This window comes from Agelaius tricolor, unplaced genomic scaffold (assembly GCF_023055355.1).
Source record: "Agelaius tricolor isolate 1412-34295 unplaced genomic scaffold, bAgeTri1.0.p SCAF_1, whole genome shotgun sequence".
NCBI classification, from domain to species: domain Eukaryota; kingdom Metazoa; phylum Chordata; class Aves; order Passeriformes; family Icteridae; genus Agelaius; species Agelaius tricolor.
This window is the reverse complement of record NW_027269261.1, coordinates 5,709,570-5,734,203: the sequence shown is the minus strand read 5'-3', so window position 1 is coordinate 5,734,203 and position 24,634 is coordinate 5,709,570. Positions and strand designations below refer to the sequence as shown.

Sequence of the window (24,634 nt, the reverse complement as noted above, 5' to 3'; positions counted from 1 at the left end):
TCCAAGTGCCACTTCTCAGCAGCACTAAGGCTCAGTTAATGGAAGCAGTAACTGCATGGGCTCAGTGTCCCTCACTGTTTTCCAACATAATCTCCTTCCAACACATAATACCAACCATAAAAATTAAATCACTCACATTGAAACAAATAAAAAACCCTTACATCTTTGTACCATGCACTAGCATTCCGTTATCAGGACAGGAATGTGTGTAACAGTACAGGAAAATAAGTTGATTTAAAAAAAATACAGTGCACTGGACTAACAGCCCCTCAGCCCTGGAATACACCATACTCCCTGCTGAACTTGAAACAGCAATGAAAAACAAGCCATACACTGTTAGAGTAGGTCTGACAGCAGGAGCTCATGAGGTTCTGAATTATTCCTTGAAGACATCTCCCTTCACTGCCTGCCCCTGCTGCAGCAAACCCTGCTTAGAGAGCAGGCTCAACTCCTACCAGCTGCAGCCCAAAGCCTCCTCTGGGACATATTCTTCTCATAGGCAGGGAATGGCACTAACCTGAGAAATTCTGGACTTGCTGTTCAAAGCATTTCACTTCTGTAACAATCAAAACATCTAAAGGTGAGGTTGCAAGATGCTGGGACTATTTTTCATCTTTGAATGGTTTATGGCCATTAAGGAGTAACTGGGAAAAACAAACAAACAAAAAAAAAGCTGCAATCAAGACAGACTGCAATCAATCAAGGTCCAGATTCTCTGCTAACACGAGGCTGCACTGAGCAGAACATACATATTAAACACAGTAACAGATGCACCTTGACAGCATTATTATGGCTACCCAGTTGCACAGCCAACTGAATTATCACTGCCTGCACAGTGAAAGTAACAGCACAGGACCAGAGGAAATCAAACAAAACCCCCAAACAAACACCACCACACTGCCAGAGACTGCATTCACACACATTACAGAGCAGTCAGACACACCAGTAATTTCTGTGCCAAACCCACCTATCTGCAGGGAGAATCAGCACAGGTAATTATGACAACAGATCATTAGGAACATACAGCAGATAAGCACGCCTACACTGCCAGGGGTTTATGTGATCCTAATCCTCCCCAAATACATCTCAGCAGTAAAAGCAAAACAATGGGGAGCAGGACAATTTGAAAGGAAAGTCTGTTATTATCTTCCACCAATCTCCTTGATAGAGTTTCTCCAAATTTGAAACAAGCAGAATATTAAATCCAACTCCAGGAAATCCCTCTGATATCATAACCAGCTCAACCTCCACTAATTTAACAGGCAAGCATTATGGTTTGCTTACAATGAACATTTAACTGCAGCTTAAGTATCTGTACCTGCAAAATCAATATAAATCACTACTGAAAAGCTTGAGTAGTCTGCTGGCAGCCAAAACAAATATATCTGAATAAAAGCAAGAACTAAACATAGGTTGTACTTCTGATATCAGACTCAACCTACACCTGACACACAAGGGTATGTTGTCATCACCTGATCCTGGACCAGAGTGTGACCAGACCCTCAGGTAATGCAGGATGTCCCATCAGGCACATGCTGTCCCTTCTCTGCTTTTGTGCAGAGCCTGTTATTCATCTTCCATCAAATGTGGCCAGTCCAAGTCAGTTTTCAGAGTGGCCAATAGGACCTTCCTTGAGTCTTTATTCTTGAAGAACAGGATTTTATCTTGAAAAAAAACACTCAGGCACATAGCAAACTGATAACATCTGTTGCTCAATGGTCTTATTATAACCTATTATATCAGGTTATTAAAGGCCCCATAGCCTAAGATCAAACATTTTAAACCTTCATTCCAGAAAAAGCTGTGTTCATCTTACCATTCAAAAATTTTAATGATAGATGCAGTCACCATAACCATCAATTATTAAATAAACTTGCCAAAAAGTTCTTTAGAGGTTAGGAACATAACAGTGAATTCCTGATGAGAGATGCCATCATTTGATTCAAATTATGGGAGACAGGGTATTTTCCTAAGAAAATTCACGTATTTATAGATTTGCCATGTAGACTTCATATTACCAAGCACATTCATAATAAAAATTAGCATAAGTGGGGCAACTACCACTTGCTGCACTGATGTCACATCAGACTAAATGACACTAAATGGAACAAATTTTTTTTTAGTCTTCAAGCCCAATGCTGATCACAACAGATATTCTATTTGTTATTACACAGAAGAGGTTTCCTGGGACTGACAAAACCATGACAAATCATGCCAACTGTTAGTCCCTTAATTCATCCTTCTACAGCCCATTTTCCCATTTTTGTAAGAAACTCTTCCCCCTAGTTGGAGCATGCTCAGGGAAACAGGTACATCCCCCCTCTGCTGCTGCAAATCTACAGTTTCATTCTCTGATCTTCTGTCTCATCCCTTTTTAGTTTGCAGACAGCTGGCTAAGGAAATTTTCCTGTCTGAGCATTCAGGAACCACTCTGGGAGTCACACTGGCACCACTGGACTTTTGTGCCCTTACAGGCTGTGTTCCTCTCGTGCTCTTGGTGCCCCTTGCACATGCTGCTTGGTAAACGGGAATATTTGGTCTGGGGTCTTCTCCTGTTTTATTTGGGCTCCACAGTCTCTGCATGAACCAGCCAGCCAGCTCTACATGTCCCCATGCCCTTTCTTTGGCAAAGGGGTGGCACCATGGCTCCTTGCCTGGGCCTCCAGACATTTCCTGCCACCCAGGGCACAACCTGCAGCTCCCACTGCACTGCACACCCAGCTACCTGCACCAGGTGTGTTCCTCAACAGTTCTTCCTTTATCTCGATTAATCTCACCTGCTAACGCAATAAAAGAAAAAAGACAATTTTGAAAACAATTCTGAGGTGTTGAATGTGTCCTTATTTATAGTAATGTCCTACAACATTACTAAAAATAACAAACTTAACAGAATTGAAACTAACAAGATTACCACAGGGAGAGTCCATAGATTCCTGTGCACAAATACTTAAGTGATTCCCAATTCAAAATCATGAGGGATTCTCAGAAGCCAGTCATTTATCAACTGGCTGATTATCTCTACTTGTTTGATGTGAGAATGGCAGATTCAATTTTCCTTACCTAAATCTTTAAAAGCAAACTAGAAACACAATAAAACATGGACCTTCCTGAACAGGTTCTAGTTTGGATTTCCTAAAGAATGCTTTAATTAATACTTCACTTCCAGGCTGTATATGATGCGCCAGCATTTCAGGGAGTGATGGATATTACTGAGCACACTTTGTTTGCTCTTTGAACTCTGTGCATATAGCAAACATACTGGATCAAGTGTTCACATGCATCCAAGAAGCTGGATTCACTGGGATTTAAGTTCCTGTTAGCTAAAAACCTTCCAAAGAGAGTTTGTGATTCTCTGGAGCCATCCATGCCTTTTGTACGTTGTTAGCTATTGCCTCTGTTCCCCCTGGGGCTTTTTCATGCAACCATCCAGCCAGAGTGATTAAATATTTCTTTGGCAGAATCAGTTTTACCTCAATTGTCCCTACTCCATCACCATTTTGGGTTGCTTCCCACTTTTCCCACTGTCTCTCTTCTTCTGTTAAGCAGTCCTTCTTATACATAGTCCTGGAGTCTATCAGATTTGGCCTTTGCCTCTGGTCACTGCCACAACAGCACCTTGTCCCAGAGGCTGCCTGGCCACAGCCTTTACAGCTGCCCTGGACTGGGTAATTCCTACAGAATTCCCACAGTGCCTCTTTTGTGGGGTGGGAATGCATCACAGCAATTTCTGCAGGTAACTGTACTGATTCTAGCAAATTGCATATTCCCCCTCCACTCCACACCTTTCCTTGCTGACATGGAAACCTCCACTCTTTCCATGAGATTCTTGCTGCATGACCCAACCCAAAAGCACACCGAGACTCCACACAGATGTCATTTTCCTTTGGAAAGAGTTGGTGCAGTTTTGGGTTTTTGTGGTTGAGATGACCCCTGAGGTATTAGAAAGTCTTGTTTTTCCCAGCCCCACGACCGAAGAAGAAGTTGAGATTTGTCAGTTCTGCTTTTCAAGGTTGTTTATTTTTTCTTATTTATTGTATTCTTTTTCTGACTTGCTGAGATTTGTCTGGCAGGTCCGGTTGTGGCACACAGTGTTTGCCTTTGGGGTGGTGTTAATTTTTTATATTACAAATTATGTCTATTTTATTTACAATAATTTTCTAATACCTATCACCTATGTTAGACAGTCTGTCTCTACTCTAAACCAATCAAAAAGTGTAACCATCTGAGCAGAAGATGGAGGATAAGAAGAAGGACAGGACACACCTAGAGTATTCTATTTTGCTTCTTGAACCCCCATTCTAAAACCCTAAAATTCTACTTTTTCGCTTTGTGACAAATTAACTACCATTCTACTTAAATATTTGTGGCTTGTAAATCTTCCCACAAAGTTGGTAATTTTTTCCATGGGCTAAAATCAAAGGCACAGGTGTCTTTGACTCCCTGCCAAGGTCCCAAATCACCCAGGGCAGCCAGAGCAATGTCCTGGGTCCCAACAGTGCAGCAATGATGTAACAGCTCAAGCTGGTGCCTCTGAGAAGAGTCTCCAGCAAAGGAATCCCTGGGATACTGCACCCTCACTGTGCACTGCTTCCAGGGGTGGTATTTCTATGCAAGAGCATCCTGGTAAAAGACACAAAAATTCTTGTACGTGCAAGCATGGTCTGTTTGATTCCTTTCTGCACTGCTGTGTGAGTCAGTTTCCAAGGAACAATGGATACCAGGATTATGGAGAGTTCTACAAGCTGGTCAGGACTGCCTCTATAAAAGCCACTTCCACACGTGCTGAGAATGCCATCTAGTTCTCAACTGTCAGTACCTGCCTGCACTCTCCCAGAGCAGGCAAACAATTGCTTCCCATCCAGGAGTTTTCCTATCTGTGGAGTTAAGCAGCTCCATGACTGAGCTCTATGCCTTCTCCTTCTGCTATCAGATTTTACACCAGCTTGTTGTGTCATGGGGAAAAAAAAAACAACCTAAAAATCAACAAAACCTCCAATACAAAAAACACACCAGTAAAATCCCCAACAAAATTTCAAAATGTGTTCTTCTGGACCAATTCATTGACATAAACCACATTTATACTTTAATCCTTCATTTTCCAGTGCTATGCCAAGTAACTGGATTCTGAGAATTTCCTGTTACAGAACTAATATGGTCAGAACTTGTTTCTATGAAAAAGCATCATAAACCTTAGACCATCTTTTAATGTAAAAATGATTTTCTATTCATAGCTGTAGTAAAGTACTGGAAAAGTAAATTTTGTACACGACTTGGTCAATGCTCATAGCAATTCTTCAAACCTATCTCAACCTGAAATGAGTAATTGTGCATTCTGTGTTCAGCTTGCCAGAGTAAGCTGGCTCCTGGTGAATGCTCCTAATAATAAATACTCCACAGACAGAACAATTACTGGTTCAAGTCCAGCCTGGGATGTTTGGAAGGGGAAAAAATGTATATAATCTCATCCCAATCAGAAACACGGGCAGCAAGGTTAAAGAAAATGTGTTTTGCAAAAGAAGAAACAAGCACACCAGAAATACCAGCCTCTGAGCTGCCACCAGACTTGAAAAGAGGCTGCAGGACCTATGCAACCAGATAGCTCTGAGCCCTGGAGACCAAATGGCTCCTGTAATTTCCTCCAGATTACTGTCACAAGAGTGACAAACTACTTGACTACCTGCCCTTTGCATTGCCACCTTTTACATTTTCTTTTTTGTCTTGTTCAATGGACAAAGCCCCATAAACCTTGTCTCTGCTTGAGAAGCAACCACTCCTTATTGCTTCATAGAAATGGGGAAGGGCAGAAAGAAAAAAGTGCATCTTCAACAAAATGCTTCTTAATACAACCAAACTCATGCTTAGACATCTATGAATAAGCCACAGAGGTCATGAACACAGAGCAGAGCACTGCTACAGAGAGAAGCACAAAAAAAAAAGGGGAGGCAATTCTGTCCTTGCCTACTCTGAGAGACAGTAGAGACTGGTAGAGTACAGTAATCTGTGCCTCATGGCTACTAAAAATCCTGAATCAGAAAAAAATCAGAAAAGGTGCCTTCCACCTGAAAACTAAACTCTCTAAAATGCATGGAACTTAGCCCAAAGAAACCCCCCCTCCCCCCCCAAAAAAGGGAATGTAGTGGAGAAGTACTTCTCTATTATGAAAATTTAAGAAACTGAAAGGCTCTGATATTCTAGCTCATCTTCTGCTAGAAGCTGAAACCTGACAACTGCAAATTAGTTTTTCATGGGTGTTTTCCTGAAGGACAGGATCTGGAACAAGAAAGAGGGTGGATTCTCTTTTCAGACCAAGGTTGGGCACCTCTAAGAAAGCATGCTTTAGCTACTACCAATTTTACTAAAAGCAGAAACACAAAAAAAAAAAAAAACCAAAAAAAAACAAAAAAAAAAACAACCAAACCAAAACAAAAACACCCAACACCCACCCAAAAATCACATTTTGGGTGCTTACACACTAATGAATGAAAGGTGAGAATTAATGGGAGCACTGTTACACCATATTACCTACACTACCCCATAAATCCTACAGACCCCAATCCTGGATCCACAGCTTCAGGTTCCTAATAAGCCAATCTAAAAATCTGCCTGAAATGAAGAGAAACAGTTCCCCTCTCTCCTCCCAGCTCTGAACTCATGTGTGTAGGATTCCACCACGGGCCAGTGGCCACCATGGGTCCAGTGACCTGTACTAGCAGAAAAATTATTCCTCTTCCTAATAAATAAGAGCATTTCCTTGGCATAGAGCTTCCTGAATTGGTTCACTGTAGGGTCAGTCAAATGCAAGAGGAGCAGACCTCAGATCCATTTCAGCTTCAGTCAAGCTGTGCTCTGTGTTTGTCTCCACAGCAGGAAGCTCTTGGCCTTCTGTGAAATTACAAGATTCAGTCCCTTCTGCTTAAAAACAGCAACTCTGGAGTTACTGGAGTAACTCTGCCTGAGGCTAACCTTTTTTTTCCCCCCCAAGAATAACAAAATTTAAAGAAATCAGTTTCAATAAATTACTTGCACAACTCCTAAACTAGTAAATTTTAGAAGTCTAATGCAACTGGATTCTGTTTGAATAATTCAAGACATAACTAGACCACAAAGTCTTAAGTTTCCTAATACAATGTCACCACAAAGGTGACTTCTATTCTCTGGCTGAGGTGCTACAGGAAGCAAACAAGCAACTTTCATGAAATGAGGGAAACAAGCCAGACAATTTATTAGAGTGTCCAATCAAGAGAAGCACTGTGCTGATGCCTCTATGAAGGTGAAAGTATTGGACAGCTACACCATACCCTTGTTTCAGTGAGCAGAACAAGTACCAACAGTACCAAGAATTTAAGATGCATGTCAAGTGGCACAGCAGGTGCTGGGAGGCAGATTCTCAGGAAGAGCTACAAGTACAGGGGAAAAATGGGCTGAATTTTAGAAGAAACATCTCACACACACACAGAGAAAGAGTAGTTTCAGGATTATAAGGTATTTAAATGGAACCCAAAAAAACAAAGAGATGCAACAGGTTTCAGAGGTATGGTAGGGAACAAGGATGAATGGATTCATTCTTGCTACCCAGGCACATTCTCCAGTGCTCCATGGAAAAGGTACACAGAAAAAGGCCAGGTCACTCCAGGGGAGAAAGAGTACTACACACTACAAAATAAACAGCCAGTCTCACAGGAGATAAAGAAATAATTGTGTATCAAGGCTAAAGGGAAAAAATGTAATAGTAAAGCTACCTCATCAGACCAGAATAAAGCAGCAACAGTGATTTGCCATGTGAGAACAGATGGCCTGTGCCTTTAGGAAACAGGAGGCAATGGGGAACTTCAGTTTCCTCATGCAGATCAGACTATATTACAAAGATGAAATTTTAAATATAACTTACAAATAATTCCACTTTGTTAACAGAAATGTATCACCTTAAAAAAAAAAAAAAAAAGAAAAAGAAAGAAAATCTTTGGCCAGTGCAACTTCTACTTTGTTTTAATTCTGACTTACTGGGCCAACAGAAGGTTTTTAGAATAGAAGATGTGTGCAGAAGAAGAAAACAGTACAAATTATTCCAAGTGATGATGTTTTTTCCTGATGATGTAGAAGAGGTTAAGTAAATTCTTCTGGATAAAATCTACATATTTTCTACCCATATGTGATGAGAGGCCACCCAGCCAGTCTGCTAAATGATGGACAGATAAGAAATAGAAAGACTTAAGGAAAGATCAGAAAGAAGATATCTAGGATTTTTGGCTGCTGTTTGTTTTGAAGAGCTCTGCAGAGGATCTGGAAGATCAGTCTTCCACAACAGACATGTTTAGAAAACTGAAGATTAAAAATTAAACTAAGTGGCAGGCAGGAGGGAAGAAGCCTTGATTTACAGATCTATTAGGATAGGCAAGGTGCTTTTAGGAAGACTCAACATGCACATGTGTGGTATCAGGCCAAAGGCCTTGGAAATTAGGATGTTCCAGGATAAAACTAAAGTTTCTCTAGAACTAATAACTGGCTAAAAGAGAGGAAAACACATAGGAATGCAGAGGTAGGTTTCACAATAGAGTGCTCTTAGCACACCCTGTGTGCATGGAAAATTACTCAGGCCAACAAACAAAAAGGCTGAAAAGCTGCATCCTGCACCCCCAAGGTGGTAAGGCCTGTGACCAGGACAAGCACAGTGTGCCCACCTTTTTAGCCTTTCCTTGAGCATCATCTCTTGGTCACTGGCAGAGAAAGGCCTGGAGCAATCCAGGGGTTTGGCCTGAGTGATCCTGTAATCAAAACCTTTTCACCAGACACCAATGCCTCCCTTTGTCTTTTCCTGTCTGACTGGGAGGCCACCCAAGCTTTGTACCCAGCAGCTCCTGGGCTGACAGAGGGCCTGACAGCAATCTCCTGCTGCACAGACAGAGAGGAATCCACCTCCATCTGCCACAGCTGACACCAGATCTCTTTCTGAAGGCTGGGATGCCTCATTTCTCCTAAGAGGAAACCTGTGCCCACAGGCATTCTCTGCCCTCCATTGCACCTATCTGGCTGGAGCCAGCCCAGGATCCAGTTTGCTCCTTTCATATTGCTCACCAAATTAAAGATGACACAGCCTGACACCAAAAGGAAGGGGCTTCCAAACACATCTTGTTTGATTAGCTCTACAGTCCATCACACTGTCAACATCTTCCTTTTCAACTACAAAATAAGATCCTTTCCCATGTGTGCAGCTCTTGAGCAGAGGAAAAGGCCCAACAGAAAACAGTGTGGGACCGGGTAAGACCAAAAGGGACTAAGGGATTGTGAATCCTGTGAAAAAAACCTACTGTGGCAGTTTTATATTTTCCCCATTGAGTCTTAATATATTGATGTATCCACCAGTGTCCAGAAAAGCAGAAAAGTTCATGTGAAAAACCACTCGATACATTAATGTCGAAGACACATTGCCATTGCTGGATTATTTTCCATATTTTTGGGGATAACTGCTGTGGCTCTCAACACTGTGATCCACAGGCACTGGGCACTGCTGTGGAGAAGACCATGGATTGGTCTGACCAACAAGGATTGCCACTGTCCATTTCAGAGCTGGGCAAACTCTCACATGCAAGGGAGTCTCAATTTTCAGATGCACCACGTAAAAGCCACACCATCTCCCTCACCTCTCATTCCTGAAGTTTCAACAAATATCCAGCAGATTCTCCCACTCTTCCTCTGGACTAGGGAGGGAGGTCTCATAGCTGGCCTTCCTTATTCCTCCCTCTCAAAGTAATCTTAACATTTATTCCAAAGGGACTGTGTCCCACAATGACATTTAAGGGGATTTCATGATGTTTCAAAGGAATACTCATTTTTTGTTATCCTTGATGGAAGAAGGGGAGGGAAGCACTGGTTGTGTCCACTTTGCTTCTTGCTCAGTAGACTAACAGAGCTAAAACAGTTTTTTAGCAACTGCTTCCACAATGGCTCTAGCAAATATTCAGACTGTGCCTTGCAATACTCAAAGTGGAAGACACCAACCAAGCCCAGACATCCTAAAAAATTAAGGAAGTTTACGAAGTCCTTGAAGACTTTATAAACACCTATTCCTCCATAAGGACCTATTTTCTGTCCTCTGTTCTGTTCTCAAAGTGAATCAATGTTACTGGAAGGTCACTATGGAGTTTGGCAAACAAATCTAACCTAGGAGCTTCCCAGGATGAGGAACTGTTCCTGAAGTGTTTCCTGTAAGCCCTGCACATTGATACACACAGAGATAAGACTAAGGCAAAAAACTAAAAGGACACAATTGAAGAGATGAGCCCACAGCAAGACCCAGGTGAGAGGAGTGTGCTACCTGACAAACCATAAAGTCATCAGTCAATCTTTCCATAAGAGAGAGCAAGAAACAGCATGAAGGGATCCCCACACTGAAGATAGAGAAGAAGGATGGACTAGGCTCTTCCTGGATCTGGCTGATCATTCCTGCTTTGGAAAACAAGTGCCAACTGCTTCCAGTGGAGGAGAGCTGCATGCAGGCTGCCTGCTGCCTTCACCAACAAACACTGAGGACAGAGAGGGAAGGAAATCCACCCATGGGCCATGAGCACCACTTGGTTAACACCAACACTGGGAGCTGAAGGAATAGATTTCCTAGCACTAGAGACACTCCCTTCTGGAGGACCAAGAGCATTGATAGGGATCTGACTTCTCCCTTGAGGACTATTCCAAAAAAAAAAAAGAAAAGAAAGGTTAGGCAGGTGTCCCCAGGGTGTGGTAAAAGTGTCCTATAAGAGATTCCAGTGTTTTATTTCCCCAGAGAAAAGGAACCCAGCCTGCTCCTGAAGGAATGAGATTATCACAAAGCACGAAAAAGCACACAGCAGTAACATCAGTGAATACCACATACACCATTCATGAGCACCACATCTCAAAAGTTTCTGAATCCACCTATATCACCAGGAGGATGCTCCTTGTGAGCTGGATGATCACTGGCACACAAAGGAAGAAAGCCAGAACATTAACACATCATTCCTATTCTGCCCCTCTTTATCCTCTCAAAAGAAGGCAGCACACTGAAACGTGGTGACACACTGACACTCGTGAGACAGAACTGATGCTCTTTACTCAGAGCACCTGTACAGGCACAGCACCTACGAGCTGAGGGAGCATTAGCACACCCTGTGGCACAACACAACATGAAGCTAAATTCCACTCGTAGGAAGTCCCCAGGATGATAATCTCTGTTGTGACTCACTGAGAAGTTTATTGCTAAAAGGCAACATTTTCAGTGAGACTACAAGAAATCCATGTGAAATGGTAGAATTAGGAAACCTTTCCTTCTATCAATCAAGATTAAGAAAATTCAAAACAGGTTTGGTTTGAACTGCTCAGAAACATGATACCAACAGGTATTGAAGTCCCCACCCCTCAAAACACACGATGGGTCTTGAACTTGAGCTGTCAAGAGTGACAGTGTGACTTCAGTGCCTCGTGCAGCATTCTGGTTCCCTGTTAAATCCTAGATGCACGTCAAGGTCACGGTGTTCATCGGGAGAGTCCTCAGTGGGTCAGACCCAGGTTACCGGATACCTCCTCTCGCGGAACGCAGGGAAAGCAGCACAATGACTACGGACACATCCAGCAATGTCAGCTTGGGCGCCACCAGCAATACCGACACCATAGCAGGACACTCTGAGCCCCAAAGCTTCAGGAGACACGGCCGCGCACACAGGAGCACCATTTCCACCCCGCCAAAAAGGAGAAACTCTCAGCCTCCTGCCTGCAACCCGAACACCACGGAGTTATCCCAAGGTAACGCGGCAGAAGGAAGCGCTCGCTCCCTCCCCAGAGCCCTCCAGGGAGCGGGCTGCCTTTTCCCGTGCGGCCGGACAGGCACCCGCTGGCCCCGGGCAGGATGCCGTGCCCAGCCCCGGGCGCCACCGGTCCTCCCGAGGTGGCCGACACCCTCCGTGCGTTTCCCCGGAGCCCGGCCCGCCACAAGGCCGTGGCTGCCTTCGCACCTCGGCCCCCGCCCGACACCGGGACCGCCGGTCCCCGATACCGCCCGGCGGGGCCGCTCCCTCCGGCGGAGCATCTCAGGGCTCGGGGCGCCCCCGCCCCTGCCGTGCACAGCACAGCGATGCCGCTGCCCGCCCCTCCCGCGGCGGCAGCCCCGGGCATCGCCGCGACCCCCGGCCCGGGCAGGAGCGGTGCCGAGGGGCGGCCGCCGCCCGGGCCGCCGCCCTGCCCTGCCCTGCCCTGCCCTCACCTCGGGCCGTCCCGCCTCCCCCCGCCGAGGAGGTGGCCGCGTCCGCCCCTGCACTGCAGCTGCCGGCACGCCGCCCCCCCACTCCCCGCCGCCCCTCTCGGCAGTTGGTTCGCCCCACCCGGCCCACCTTCTCATTGGCGGCACCGGGCCGTCACTCCGCCGCTGGCCCGCCCACCCCCGCGGGCACGCTGGGAACCCGAGTCCCGCGCGCGGGACTCTCTCCCTTCGGCTGGAGGCGCCGGGTGGGGCGGCAAACTACATCTCCCGCAGTGCCCCGCGCGCAGCCTCGGCACGGCCCGGCCCGGTGCGGTCCCCGGTCCCGCATCTCGCAGGCCGCCAGCGGGACGCTCCCTCCGTCCCTCCCTTCCCCACCCGTGCCCGCCGCGGCGCGGCCCGGCCCGGCTCACCTGGCCCCGCCGCCGCCGGCGCCTCCCGCTGCGGCCGGCGCAGGCAGCGCATGCCCCACGCCCTTCAGTGCGGCTCGTCGGGCGCGGTGCCGCCGGCCCGGCGCGCTGCGGCTGCGGCTGTGGGACGGGCCGGCCCCGAGCGCATCCTCCCCCTCGGAGCCGCGGCGGGCGGCGGGATTCGCCCACAATGCACCGCGCGCCGCACCGACAGCATCAGCCTGACATCACCCGCGGGCCGTCCCCGCCCGGCCGGGCCCGCCCCGGGCCCGCCTCCGCCGTCAGGCGGCACCGGGCAGCGGCTGGCGGCACACGCGGCCGGGCACCGCAGCGCGCCGCCGCTCCGCGGGCTTGGAAGCAGCGCACTGGCGTGGGACTCGGCCGGGGACTGGGAGCGGCAGCGGCACGGCGCTGCCCCGCCCTGGGACCGGGAACGGGACCGGCAGCGGCAGTGCCAGCGCCATCGCGGGCCCTGCCAGGACGGGACCGGTGCCTGTCTCTGCGCTGGTGGCATCAGCGCTGGCATCGCCAGCATGGCCCTGGGCACTGCGCTGCCCTGGGACCGCGGCCAGCGCTGGCACGGTCTGCACAGGGCCGGGTGACTGCACTGCTGGGACCAAGGCCAGAGCCAGCACATCTGCCGGAGGCTGGGCTTTGCATTGCACAGGGACCGGCAGCGACACCACTGTGGGCCCTGTGCTGGCAGCGCAGTTAGTCCAGCAGTGCTGACCTGCAGCTTTTTACTCCAGTCCTCTGGGGCCAGGGCCAAGATGGGACTGGTGCACTACACTGCACTGCAAATCTGCCCAGGACACTACACTGGGACCAGGACCAGCATCACTGGCCTTGGCACTGCACTGCTAGGATCAGAACATTCCCCATCCACACTGGGCCAGATCTTGCCCTGCCAGGGCTGGGAACAAACCCAGCAACTCACAGCTGGGTGCAGCACCCAAAACAAGGCTCAGACAAGTGAGGCTATCCCTGCATGCAGCTGAGCAGTGTGCCTGTCCCTGGGCAGTTTCCCTACCCTGAGGGGCACAGCAGTGCCCCTGCTCCAGAGAGGTGCCATTCTCCCTGCTCTAGCTCATGGTGGATCACACTGTACTTGAAGCACAGATAAGCACGTGGCTCCTCCAGATGTGCCGTGCAACGCTCATGGCTGTGCCTTCTTGTTCCCTTTCCACTGCAAATCATCCATATTCATGCCTCTGTCCCAAACTGTGGATGGGCACTGTTCTGTGCCTTATTCACCTTCACAAAACACTGCTGCCAGACCCTCCCTGCCACACACTGGTGCCTTCTCCCTGTCCCCATCAGAGTGTCCCCATCAGACCCAACCTGGTGCTGATCCATAGATGGAGGTTCCCATCTGTCTTGTGAATGGGATGTCACAGCAGCTTCCACAGGGCTGCTGTGCTCCCCCATCCCTTGTGGGGCACACCTCCCAGCCAGGACTTTTCCCCCCACCAGAGCAGTCCCTTGGTAATAGAGGGGATTTGTGGTGACAAGACAGACATGCTTGTGCCAAGGCAGACCCAGCACAACCCTGGCCACCCCCAGCCACTCAGATCAGGGAGAACAGGGCTACCAGCCCCCCACAATGTTCCTCCACTGGCTGGAGCCCCCTGCATTGAGGATTTGCTCTGTGCAAGCATTCCACAGAGACTCCAGGGAATCTTAGCCCTGTAGCAGCTCATCCTGCAGTCCCAGGGGTTAAGGCACCCACAGCTGCAGCTCATGCCAAGGTTCCTGTCACTCCGGGTTTATGATTGAGTGATGATTAGCAGTTGCCATGTGGGCTCTCTGTGCTGCAGGTCAAGACCCCACCACTTGTATTCCCAAGCACTGAGAATTCATGGTGCTGGGTTGGAGAGGCAAAGGAAGTGGGCAAACCAAAATGAGGTGAGGGAGCTGGTTTTCCCCATGAGGTCATCTTTACTTCTCAGCATCACTCAGATCTCTCTTTCACAGTGCTGCTGGAGCACCAAGCACACAGCCAGCAGTAAATTGGGTTGAGCAACAGTACCAAGCTGGAGGGGATGGAAGGGTTTGATGCTGGAGCCTTTATTCCACGCTCAGGTAGGGCAGCCCCAAGTGCTGCCTAAGGGGAGATGTGGAGATTCATCAGCAAGGACTTTCTGGAGCAAAGCACATAGCAAACCCAGTGTGGGCTGCTGATGCAGGAGAGGAGCCAAATGGGGAAGGAAGTTCTGTGTTGATGGGTGTCAGCAGCAGCACTGAATCCCCTTGGTTTGAAATTCAGCCTTGAGCAGAAAACTCTGGAGAGTGGGACAGCTAATGGCCTGGCCTGTACAGAACCAGTCTAGTTATCTGGATATTTTTAAGTATTGTTTTTCTCCCCTATCACTCATTGGGCATTTATTGCACATTCTTAAATGGAAGTGCAGCAAATCTACATTTTTCACACAGTTTTGACCTTTGTTTCAGGTGTGACCAGTTCTGACAAAGATTCACATTCCAGATTAGCTCAGGTACTCAGCTCCTTCAAACCTGCTGCATTTCCCATTGCTTTGGACACAAGGTCTGTGTTCATCTGTTAAAGTGGAACTGGAGCCACTGCATTTTAGCTTTATTTCATCCTTGGTCTAAACCTCCCTTCTGCAGATGGAGCTGAATGGGCTTAGAAACCTGCTAGAACAGCCACCTGGGAACATGTCCAATTTAATCTGCAGGCAGAAATGTAGCTGGAAATGATCAAAAGATTTTATTAAAATCTGGGTTAATTGTGGCTTGGGAGAATTTCTAACACAGACCAGCATGTACTTTTGCTCTGTGGTGGTGTTTTTGCCTGGCTCTGATTTTCTTTGTGGAGCCAGATATCAACTGTGTGCACACCATGTGAGAAGACCATTGGAAAGGACAGTTAGGAGCAGATCAGTGATAACCAAGTGACAGTCCTGGATTCCACAACTTTACTATTCTTCTTTTTAGGTCATTAAAAATAGGAAAAACAGAGGGATGAGCAATTGAGAAACATAACACCTCATTGAGTAAGTCTTTTATGTACTGACAGTGTTGTATTTGTAGGGTGCCCCATGGCAGGAAAGAAGGATGTATCTGACTCCATGTTCTTAGAAGGCTAATTTATTATTTTTTGATACTATATTATATAAAAGAATACTAAACTAAACTGCACTAAAGAACACAGAAAGGATTCTTATAGAAGGCTAAAAAGATAATGAAGACTCGTGACTTCTTCCAGAGTCTCAACACAGCTTGCCTTGATTGGCCACTAAGTCAAAACAATTCACATGAAACCAATGAAACAATTTACCAACCACCTGTTGGTAAATAATGTCCAAACACATTCCAAAGCAGCAAAACAAAGGAGAAGCAAATCAGATAATTATTGTTTCCCTTTTTCTCTGAGGCTTCTCATCTTCCCAGGAGAAGAATCCTCCCTGGATTTTTCCAGAAAATATGACAGTGACACTGACAGGAATCAAAGATAAGGCAAATAAGTAACTGCTGGTAGCAGTTAAGAATAGGAGTAGAAAGATGTGGAAAGTTGGGGGGTTTTGGGTTTGGGTTTTTTAAGGTTTTTTTTCCTACAGTTCTGTCAGCAGAAATCTCAGCCCCTATTCAACTGGCACTGCTCATCAGTGCCTGCCATGACTCCAGCACAGAATACCCTCAATCCAGGCCAAGATCTGCAGCTGTTCAGCAGCTGTGCCAATTACCTGCTAAAATCTCCTGCAGGGCACTGAGATTGCCTGGCTGGTCTGGGAGACTGTGCCAGGAGGCTTGGCTGTAGCAGGGAATTATTTCTTCTGCCCTGGCAGCCACAAGCATTTGGAAGCTGTCACACAGAGGTGGCATTTCCAGATGAGGGTCTCCAGAGCTGGGAATGCCAGCATTCCTGTTGGGACTCCATAATTCCAGAGGGCCCTAAGAATGGAGAGAGAGACACAGTGAATGGAGGAAGCAATTCTGTGACAAGTCTTTTATCCAGCACCAGCCTTTCCTGTCACACTCAAAATACTTAAAAATGAGAATTGCTGTGACACCCCTAGGTTCTCAAAAAGTCAACAGCCTGATATGCCAGCCTTCACTCCCTTGATCAGAAAGTCATGGGTAGAGCAAGTAGGCATTGCAAAATCTCAGGGACTTTTCCTCTCTCCTCATCTCTTTTTGAGTCAAGAAAGGAGATTTGGGCTTGTGCTTGGGTTCAGCAAGCGATCTCCTTGGGGTGATCAGACTGGATTTGGATTGTGTTGCTGCTGGCCATGGTTTCCTCTGAGGAGAAAGGCAGCCAAAATTTGAGAGCAGGGGATGTTCTGGTGAATCATGAGCATAACAAAACTTGCTGGTAGAAGACGAAAATCACCCTTAGTGGAAGAAAACCAGAGAAGGGTAACCAGATTTCAAAGGCTGCAAATGAAGCAGGTAAGCTTTAACGACAAATATTCAAATTAATGCTTTTTTTTTTTTTTTTTTTTTTTGACGACTCGTTTGTTTGTTTTGTGAAATAGCATTCCTCTGAAATCCTGAAAGGGGTAGGATTTGCATATGAGTCATCCTTGACAGGAAACTTCTGAGCAATCCTTGGGCAAACCAAGTGAAGGCTGAAGTGCTCTCCGTGCCCCTGTCTGGCACCAGGTGGCACACGTGCTGCTGTTTGGAATTTGGGGCTTGGGCAAACCGAAAGTGACAGTCAAAACACAAGCAATATCGAACTACAGCAGCCATACACTAATGCCAACTTTACAAGGAAATTAAAATTGTCCTTATTCTTGCTTTTTACCTATAAAACACAGTAGAAAAGTTCAGCAGTGTCAGAAAGTCTCACACAAAAATCACAAAAAAGTGCCTGGTGATATATTTAGAACAGAAAACCACCATTTGTTTCTACCACTGCCAGAAGAAGCTTCATAGCATATAGAGTTATTTTAAGTTTTTAATCTTGAACGTGAAATGTGTTTTGCCTGCCCAAACCTTGGGAGTGAGTAGAGTTGATGCTCAGGTACTTTGACACTTCTTAAGGACGCCCAGACCATGCCACTCTGAGCTTTCAGACTCTGTGCTGGGAGGCTGGACCAAGCTATCGAAAAGAATTTGTGCCAGAAAAGAGCGTGTCTCTACTATAGACAAGGAATAAGCTCTGTGCTACCTGCTGTAAAACCTTGCTACTCATTGTTGAGGGTTGGCACCACGAAGTCGGGGTGAAATCTGGTCCTTAGATTAATATGCAAGAAGTGTGATACCAAAGCCAGGAATTCCACGTTATGGATGGTGCTGGCAGGGCTGCCAAGTAAAAAATGGATGTGTACCCGGCTTAGAGACACCCACCCATTTCGAGCAGAGGGGGACAGGGCTATGACCACTGTGTGTATGGTGGTGTAGAAGGGCACAATGTGTTTGCCACCTACCCAGGAGCACAAGTACTGTCTGTGCATGAGGACTGTGCCGCTGGCCATGCTCACTTTGTGCTCAGTGTCTGGTAGATAAGACAGCGACAGCGTGTGCGTGCTGAGAGCTGCTTTTTATGCTAAAGTTCCTGGCTGTACCTGGGCACCCCTGTTGTGGCGGTGAGGATGTGAACAGGGGCTCACCCCTGCCTGCACATCCGTGCAGGTGATATCCCCACAGGGCGAAGTGCTGGGTTTCCCCCTCTGGGTGTAGGCGTATCTCTCCCGGGTGCGGGGTGTCCCTGGGCGCAGGGCGCTCCCAAGGGTGCGGGGTGTCCCTGGGTGCGGGGTGTTCCCGGGTGCGGGGTGTCCCTGGGCGCAGGGCGCTCCCAAGGGTGCGGGGTGTCCCTGGGTGCGGGGTGTTCCCGGGTGCGGGGTGTCCCTGGGCGCAGGGCGCTCCCAAGGGTGCGGGGTGTCCCCGGGTGCGGGGTGTCCCTGGGCGCAGGGCGCTCCCAAGGGCGCGGGGTGTCTCCGGGTGCGGGGTGCTCCGGGGGGTGTGTGCGGGGTGCGGCGCTCCCGGAGCCGCCCCGCCGGGGCAGCCCCTCCCCGCAGGCGGTCTCTCTCGCTCTCTGTTTCTCTCTCGCCCGTTCGGTCGCTCCCTCTCCTCCCGGTCCGGGCGGACGCGGCGGGGACAGCGACGCAGGGCCGTGTCCCCATGGCGCTGGCGGCCGCCCGAGTGCGGACTCTGCGCGCCCTCAGCTGCCCGCGCCCCCCGGGCCCTGTCCCGGTGCCGGTGGCGTCCCGGAGCCGCTGCAGCCCGGCGGGGGCTCCCGGGGCCCTGCCGCCCGGAGGGTACCGGGCCTGGCGGGAGCGGGCGGCCCGCGACCCCGCCGGGTTCTGGGCGGACGTGGCGCGGGGGTGGCTGCGCTGGGACAGTCCCTTCCACACGGCCTGGCAGCCCGGCGACACCGCCGGTTCCGCCCGCTGGTTCCTCGGCGGCCGCCTCAACGTCTCGGGTAAGGGGTCCCGGCGGCGCATCCCCGGCGGGGCCGCCGGGCTGGACGGGAGGCGTCCCCGAGGGGCGAAGTTTCGCCATCGCCCGTTTTTAGGGGTGAAAACGAGGATTTCGGTTGGGCGGCGCTGGGAGGAAACAAGCCAGGAATTGCGAAATGCTGTTAGCGGGGAGAAAATCCGAAGCCGGGATAACCCTGGCTAAGCCTCTTGCCCGGGCGCTGCCTCGCCCTTCGACCTGCGGGATGGGATGCCCAGTTTGGGCTCTGCCCGGCCCCGTGGTGGCTCAGGATGATCAACAAGTGGGGAACGGTCCCAGGCTTTTATGGCAGAAGCTGCAGGGATTTTTTTTTTTTTTTTTCTTTTAAACGAGGATCTTGGTATTTTCCTCCAATTTCACCACTCAACATGAAACAAGAGTAAAATTTGCCGTGGCTGCCCTGACTGCCTTTGAGTTTTGTCCCTGCCGTGTCTTGCCCTGAAGGTCCTGTGTCCTGTGTCCTCTGGCTGTGCTTCATCCTCTGGGAGTGAGCCCCAGCCCGTGCAGGGTACCACGCAGTGGTGATGGCTTTTAACAGGGATATGAACATTTCTGACCTTCATTTCCCGTTCCTCGGGGAGAGCACCGGTTCAGTAGTGCAGTAACTGTAACATCTCTGGCCACTTTTTTTTGACAGCCAAAAGAGAAAACCCTCCTCAGGTCTTCCAGAGAGCATAAGAGAGTGTTTCCTCCCAGGGAATGATGCCCAGCAGTGGATCCCAAGCCTATGGAGATGTGTGTACAGCCCTGTGCCCAGCAGCCAGCAATCAGAGGATTTTAGCCAGAGTTTTGTTGTCATTAATTCCTGTTGAAAGGAAGATCTTGTCTGAGCACAGCCTATCAGGGATCTATTTCTTTCCTCTCTAGAGTGGGATCAACACTTTCTTCTGGATCCTGTGTCAGATCTTTGATATCCAGATATTGCTGGGCCTTGGATCTGGTTCCTCAGCAGACAGAAAATGCCACTCAGGTTTTGGGTTTTTTTTGCATACATAAAAGAAAATCTTTGAAACAGATGCACAGAATGAAACAGGTTTGCTGTTGCTGGTTTTGTTTTCAAGCGTGATGAAGGCAGTGTGGGGAGCACAGGAAGTGAGAATTTTTCAGTACTTTGTCACGGCCAAGTGGCTGTTTTTCTGTTAGGAAACTCTGATTTTGTCCTTTCACCTCTTGATTTGAACACTTGCAGAAACATGGCAGCAGTTCAGGTCCCTGATCCAGAGCATCCTGTGTGCATGTCTCCCAGCACAGCTGAACCATGAGCAACTGAGTCATCTGATGCTCTTTGCTTGAGGGCCCTTGCAGAAGGATTTTGGGGACCTCTGATCTTCAGAGCTTCTGGACTTCTTGCACTGTAACTCCTGGCCAGGAGAATAACCTGGCAAACTACTGCATTTCCCACCAGGACACATTCTCAGGAGCTTGTCTTACTGAGATTTAATTGTTTCTGAGCAGTCAAAGAAGCAAGAAAATGTATGGAGAAACCACTAGGGTGTAGTAGTAAGGGGAAGGTCACTAAATTCTATTTTGTAAAATGAGCAAAAGGCTCATGTAAGCCTAAGATCAGGAAGGAAATAATAGCACTTGGCTCTGGTTCACCTGTTCATTCTTACTGAGCACAGGGCTAAATCTCCCACTTGGCTCAGCCAGGGCTTTCTGCAGCAGAAATTCCCTCTGAAGGCCAGTCTGGCTGCTCATGAGTAAGAAAAGTTGTTTGGGCAATGAATGCCATTTTGTGCTTCAGTGTAGCGTGGCACATTAAGTGAGGGTGTAGCTGTGAGGAGCTTGGAGGTGGGAGTTGCTGCTTGTTGTGGACCCAGCCACAGCAATGGACACAGGCAGAGGAACCCAGTGTGTAACTGCTTAAAAAATTCCCCACTAGAGCTTTTGTCCTCTTGTATCTTATTAGGATGACTTAAGAAATGGCTTTGTCTTATTTTTATGGTACTGCTGCAGGGTTTTGCGTTAAAAATAAAAGACTTTTAACAGCTGAAGAGTGCTTTTTCAAATTTTTGAGATCAACATTTGGTCTTGCAATGAAATGTGTTAAATTCTGAGGAATTTCTTTCTTTGTGCACCTTTAGGGGCTCATTCCCACCCCGTGTGATGTTATGATCACAGAGCAGCCAAAGCTACTGCAGCACACAGCTTTTTAAAATTTATCTGGAAAAATTAAATCCTTTCCCATCAGTATTAATATTTCCAGGAAATATGATCTGAAATCCAGCAATTTTAAAAAAGGTTTTTCTCTGTGTTATACAGCAATGTCCCTGACTAGTTGCCTGTTGAAATAAAGTAACTGCCTTTGAAAGATTACAATGCAATAAGTAAGTGTCATATAGGCTTGGAATTAATATTTAACAAGGATGTTCTCTAACTATCAGGCAAGTTGCTAGTGAACATGCAGGCAGGTTTCTTTTGTGGATTCTATAAATTTCTTCAGGTTGGGTGCTCTCCCTAAGTCCTCCATTTCAAGTTGCTGAGGGGGAGAGATGCACCTTTAAAAGGGAATTTTATACCTTTAAATTTTAGGAGGTGGAATACACAGCCTGAGACACATTAATCTTTCCCATGAGTCTGAAAATTTGTAGATGTCTGAACTTGGAGTTTACCATAGATCCCACAGTTTTAGACATTTTCAGTTAGCTGAGGTTCAACCCTTTGTTATACCCTGGAACAAAAATGTTTCACATGAGCTTTAATTAGAAAATCCAAATGGTGCAGTGCTAAATATGCCAGCTGGGGAAGACTGTCTGTAGTGAAATGCTGCTCTGGGGAGCAAAAACATCAAAAGGGTGTCTTGCCTTTGTGCTGCTGGGAGCAGGGGAAGGATTTGGGCTGGCTTAAGTCTCGCCAGTGGAGCTAAATGGCTGAATTGAGCCATGAATTCAGCCCGTGTCTGCATTTGCCATGGCCTCTCATGGGTATCCATCTCTAAGGCCACTGTGCCAATTAAGTGTAGAATTTATTGTATAGCTTTACTGGAGCTGCAAATGCTCTCAGTTCCTCTGTAATACATTAGTGTGTGTCTAGCAACCCAAAAACTGATGTTTCATCTTCTGTTTGCTTGCTGTTGCACTTGACCAAGCTATGTTTACAAAGCACCTTTCCTCTGTTCAGGCTTTGTTTAAACCTTTGGGGTTTTTTTACAGTAAATTGCTTGGATCAGCACGTCGAAAAGTCTCCAAACAGAGTGGCTTTGATTTGGGAGAGAGATGAACCTGGCACTGCAGTGCATGTCACCTACAGGTATGGCACCTTCTCACTATGCCTGGCAGTGTGGGGAACAGGAAATGGGATTTTTTTCCACCTGACAGTTTCCTTTTTGCTTGCTGGAGATACACATGGGAAAGTTTCTGTGAGCAGCTTCTAGTTTAAGCAGAGTAGAAAACATCTTGGTGCAAACATCTTGAGTTTATGGTCAACAGCTTGATACTGAGCCCTGGCTGGAGGGGATTTTAAGCTCTCCATGTTTCTCTTTCCCATCCTCAGTGCAGTTTAGAGCAACCTTGAGGCTGCTCTGAGTGACACTGACTTGTGATTGATGCTACAGATTGCAGGGCTTGTTAGAACATGGCAGGTTTAAGCATATTTTTTTCTCCTTGCTATGCGCCCTCATTTCGGAGACAATACTGCCTTTTACATCATCTCTGTCTCTAGTGAGATTTAAATGTTTCCCAGACTTGTACGTTCCTCAGTGCATGTTTTAGGGAGCCAAATGTTTGAGCTGCTGAATCTCAGGGAGCCAGATGTTTGTTCTGTTAGATCAGAAAACAGAGGAGATGAAGAATGTCCCTAGCATCAGACCTTTACAGAATGTTTTCTGGAACTTGTTGGGATTCCTAGAGCTCCTTGGGTCTGAATAGATTTTAGTGGTCTGATTCACCTCCAGAATTTATGAAAGCTCCTGGAAACATTATTCATTCGAGTGAGGAAAGTGGTCAGCAGGGAGGAGTGGGTGTAAAAATAACTTTGAGAGGTTAGTGCTCCATGCAACAGAAATAAACACTGCCTGATCTAAATCTGTGAGAGGAGTGCATTGGTTTTAATGTTGGTATTGTTGTTTGGCAGGGTGTTTAGGCCTGTTATGATATAAATACGTTACAATGAGCTGGGTGGCTTGGCTCAGTGCTTTTGCATTTTGCCATTCTGGTGGTAAACATGGAGATGGAGCCTGAGGTTTCTCCCGGTGTTTATGTACGGTATGTTTTTCTCCCAGGTCTGTGCACTTTTACCTCTCTCTTTATGCCTCAGGCATGAACACTAGGGGTAGGAAAGAGGTGACAATTGTGCTCAGATCAACCTGATAAGAGAAGCAGCCCAACAGACAGCACAGCCTCATTCAAGGCGGCTCTAACCTTCCCCTCAGGCTGCTACTTGAAATGTACTGAGCTGCTGCAGACACTCAAACATCTTATCTGCAATCTCTGGAGATAAGGGACAGCTTTTCTGAACAGCAACAGGTTTTTTTTTTCCCTGGTCATGCCCAAGTTGGGCATTTGGAAGAAAGTATATTTTCAGCGTGTGGAATTGTGATTGTTGTGACATGAAGACAAGTAACCATATCTAAAAACTGAACCCTTCTTTGTGCAGCCTTACAGAGATACAGTAACTGGTACCAGAAAGGAGAAAGACGTATTGGCAATCTCTCTTTTCAAACTTCTGCCTGTATTTGAGAGCCATTTTTCTGTTTCTGCCTGATACTCTGGGTTAGGTGTGACTGCATTTGAGTTTCTCAAGAGACTTTGGTCCTACCACGTGGTAAAACAGGTCACTCAGTTCTCTGCTTATCTCATTAAGGCAGGAATAGCTTTGTTGAAAACAGCAATACCCTATGAGTATTTTGCCTTTTCTGTGGTCTTTGGGCTGCATTTTTACGGGTTTTTAATGGGTCAGGAAGGCTCAGTTGAAAACCTTTTGCAGTAGTGCCTTATTTGAGCTGGAAATTTTGTAAGGGAAAGCCTATCAGGGAAGGAGGTGGCCCAGGAGGTGGGATGCTGGTGGTCCTTGGTGAGCCTTCTGCAGCACATCAGCCTCAGTGTAAAGGGGGAATGAGAGGGATGCTGGACGTGTCTTGGCAGAAGAGAGATGCCCCTTTCCTTAGGATCTGGATGCCCTGTTAATGGCACAGCAGCCTCAGAGTAAGGGCTTAGCACTGTAGGAAAACAAAGACTTTAATTTGGGCACTGCCTTATGGACCAGCTTTGAGTAAGGTCATGGATTCAGCTGGGAGAGAGCTGTGCAGGGCTTATGTGCAACATACTGCAAGGCATCAGTTTTCTGCACTATCTACTTTGCAAAGCTTGCTGCTGTGAGCTGCTTCTCCTCAGAGATAAGCCCTGGGCAACACAAGGAAAGATGCAGCTGCTGGCCTGGTCCTCTGCCTTCTCCTCTGGGGAGTTGTCAGGGACAAGAAAACAGCTGAGTGCTGGCCTTGTTCCCATCACAGCCTGCAAAGGAAGAAGGTGGATGTGCAGGAAAAGGGCTGGAACAGGCTTTCTCCTCCCTGAGGAAGGGAAAAACCTTCATCAGTGGATTGTCCTCCATGCACTGGCAGGAAACACAGCTGCACTGAAAGTGC

General features: G+C 47.7%; 2 protein-coding genes across 8 annotated transcripts in view; one reads left to right on the top strand and one right to left on the bottom strand.

Annotated features, from left to right (window-relative positions):
* Window positions 1-12,839, bottom strand: part of TTBK1 (tau tubulin kinase 1) — a 104,340-nt gene extending 91,501 nt beyond the window's left edge. Inside the window, exon 1 of one of the 3 annotated variants that reach the window (XM_071418868.1) lies at window positions 12,634-12,839. The gene's annotated coding sequence lies outside the window, so the exon portion shown is untranslated. Of the gene's footprint in view, window positions 1-517; window positions 745-12,226; window positions 12,291-12,633 lie in introns of those variants that run through there. The other 2 variants (XM_071418805.1, XM_071418729.1) reach the window with 2 other exon arrangements.
* Window positions 12,840-18,643: 5,804 nt separating this feature from the next.
* The window catches only part of ACSS1 (acyl-CoA synthetase short chain family member 1), a 40,722-nt gene continuing 34,731 nt past the window's right edge, over window positions 18,644-24,634 (top strand). For all 5 annotated transcript variants that reach the window (XR_011677206.1, XR_011677219.1, XR_011677275.1 and 2 more), the window contains exons 1-2: window positions 18,644-19,018; window positions 22,206-22,302. Coding sequence is in view for 1 of the 5 variants with exons in the window: in XM_071418474.1 (XP_071274575.1) it covers window positions 18,718-19,018; window positions 22,206-22,302 (398 nt within the window). In the remaining 4 variants the exon portion in view is untranslated. The remainder of the gene's footprint in view (window positions 19,019-22,205; window positions 22,303-24,634) is intronic.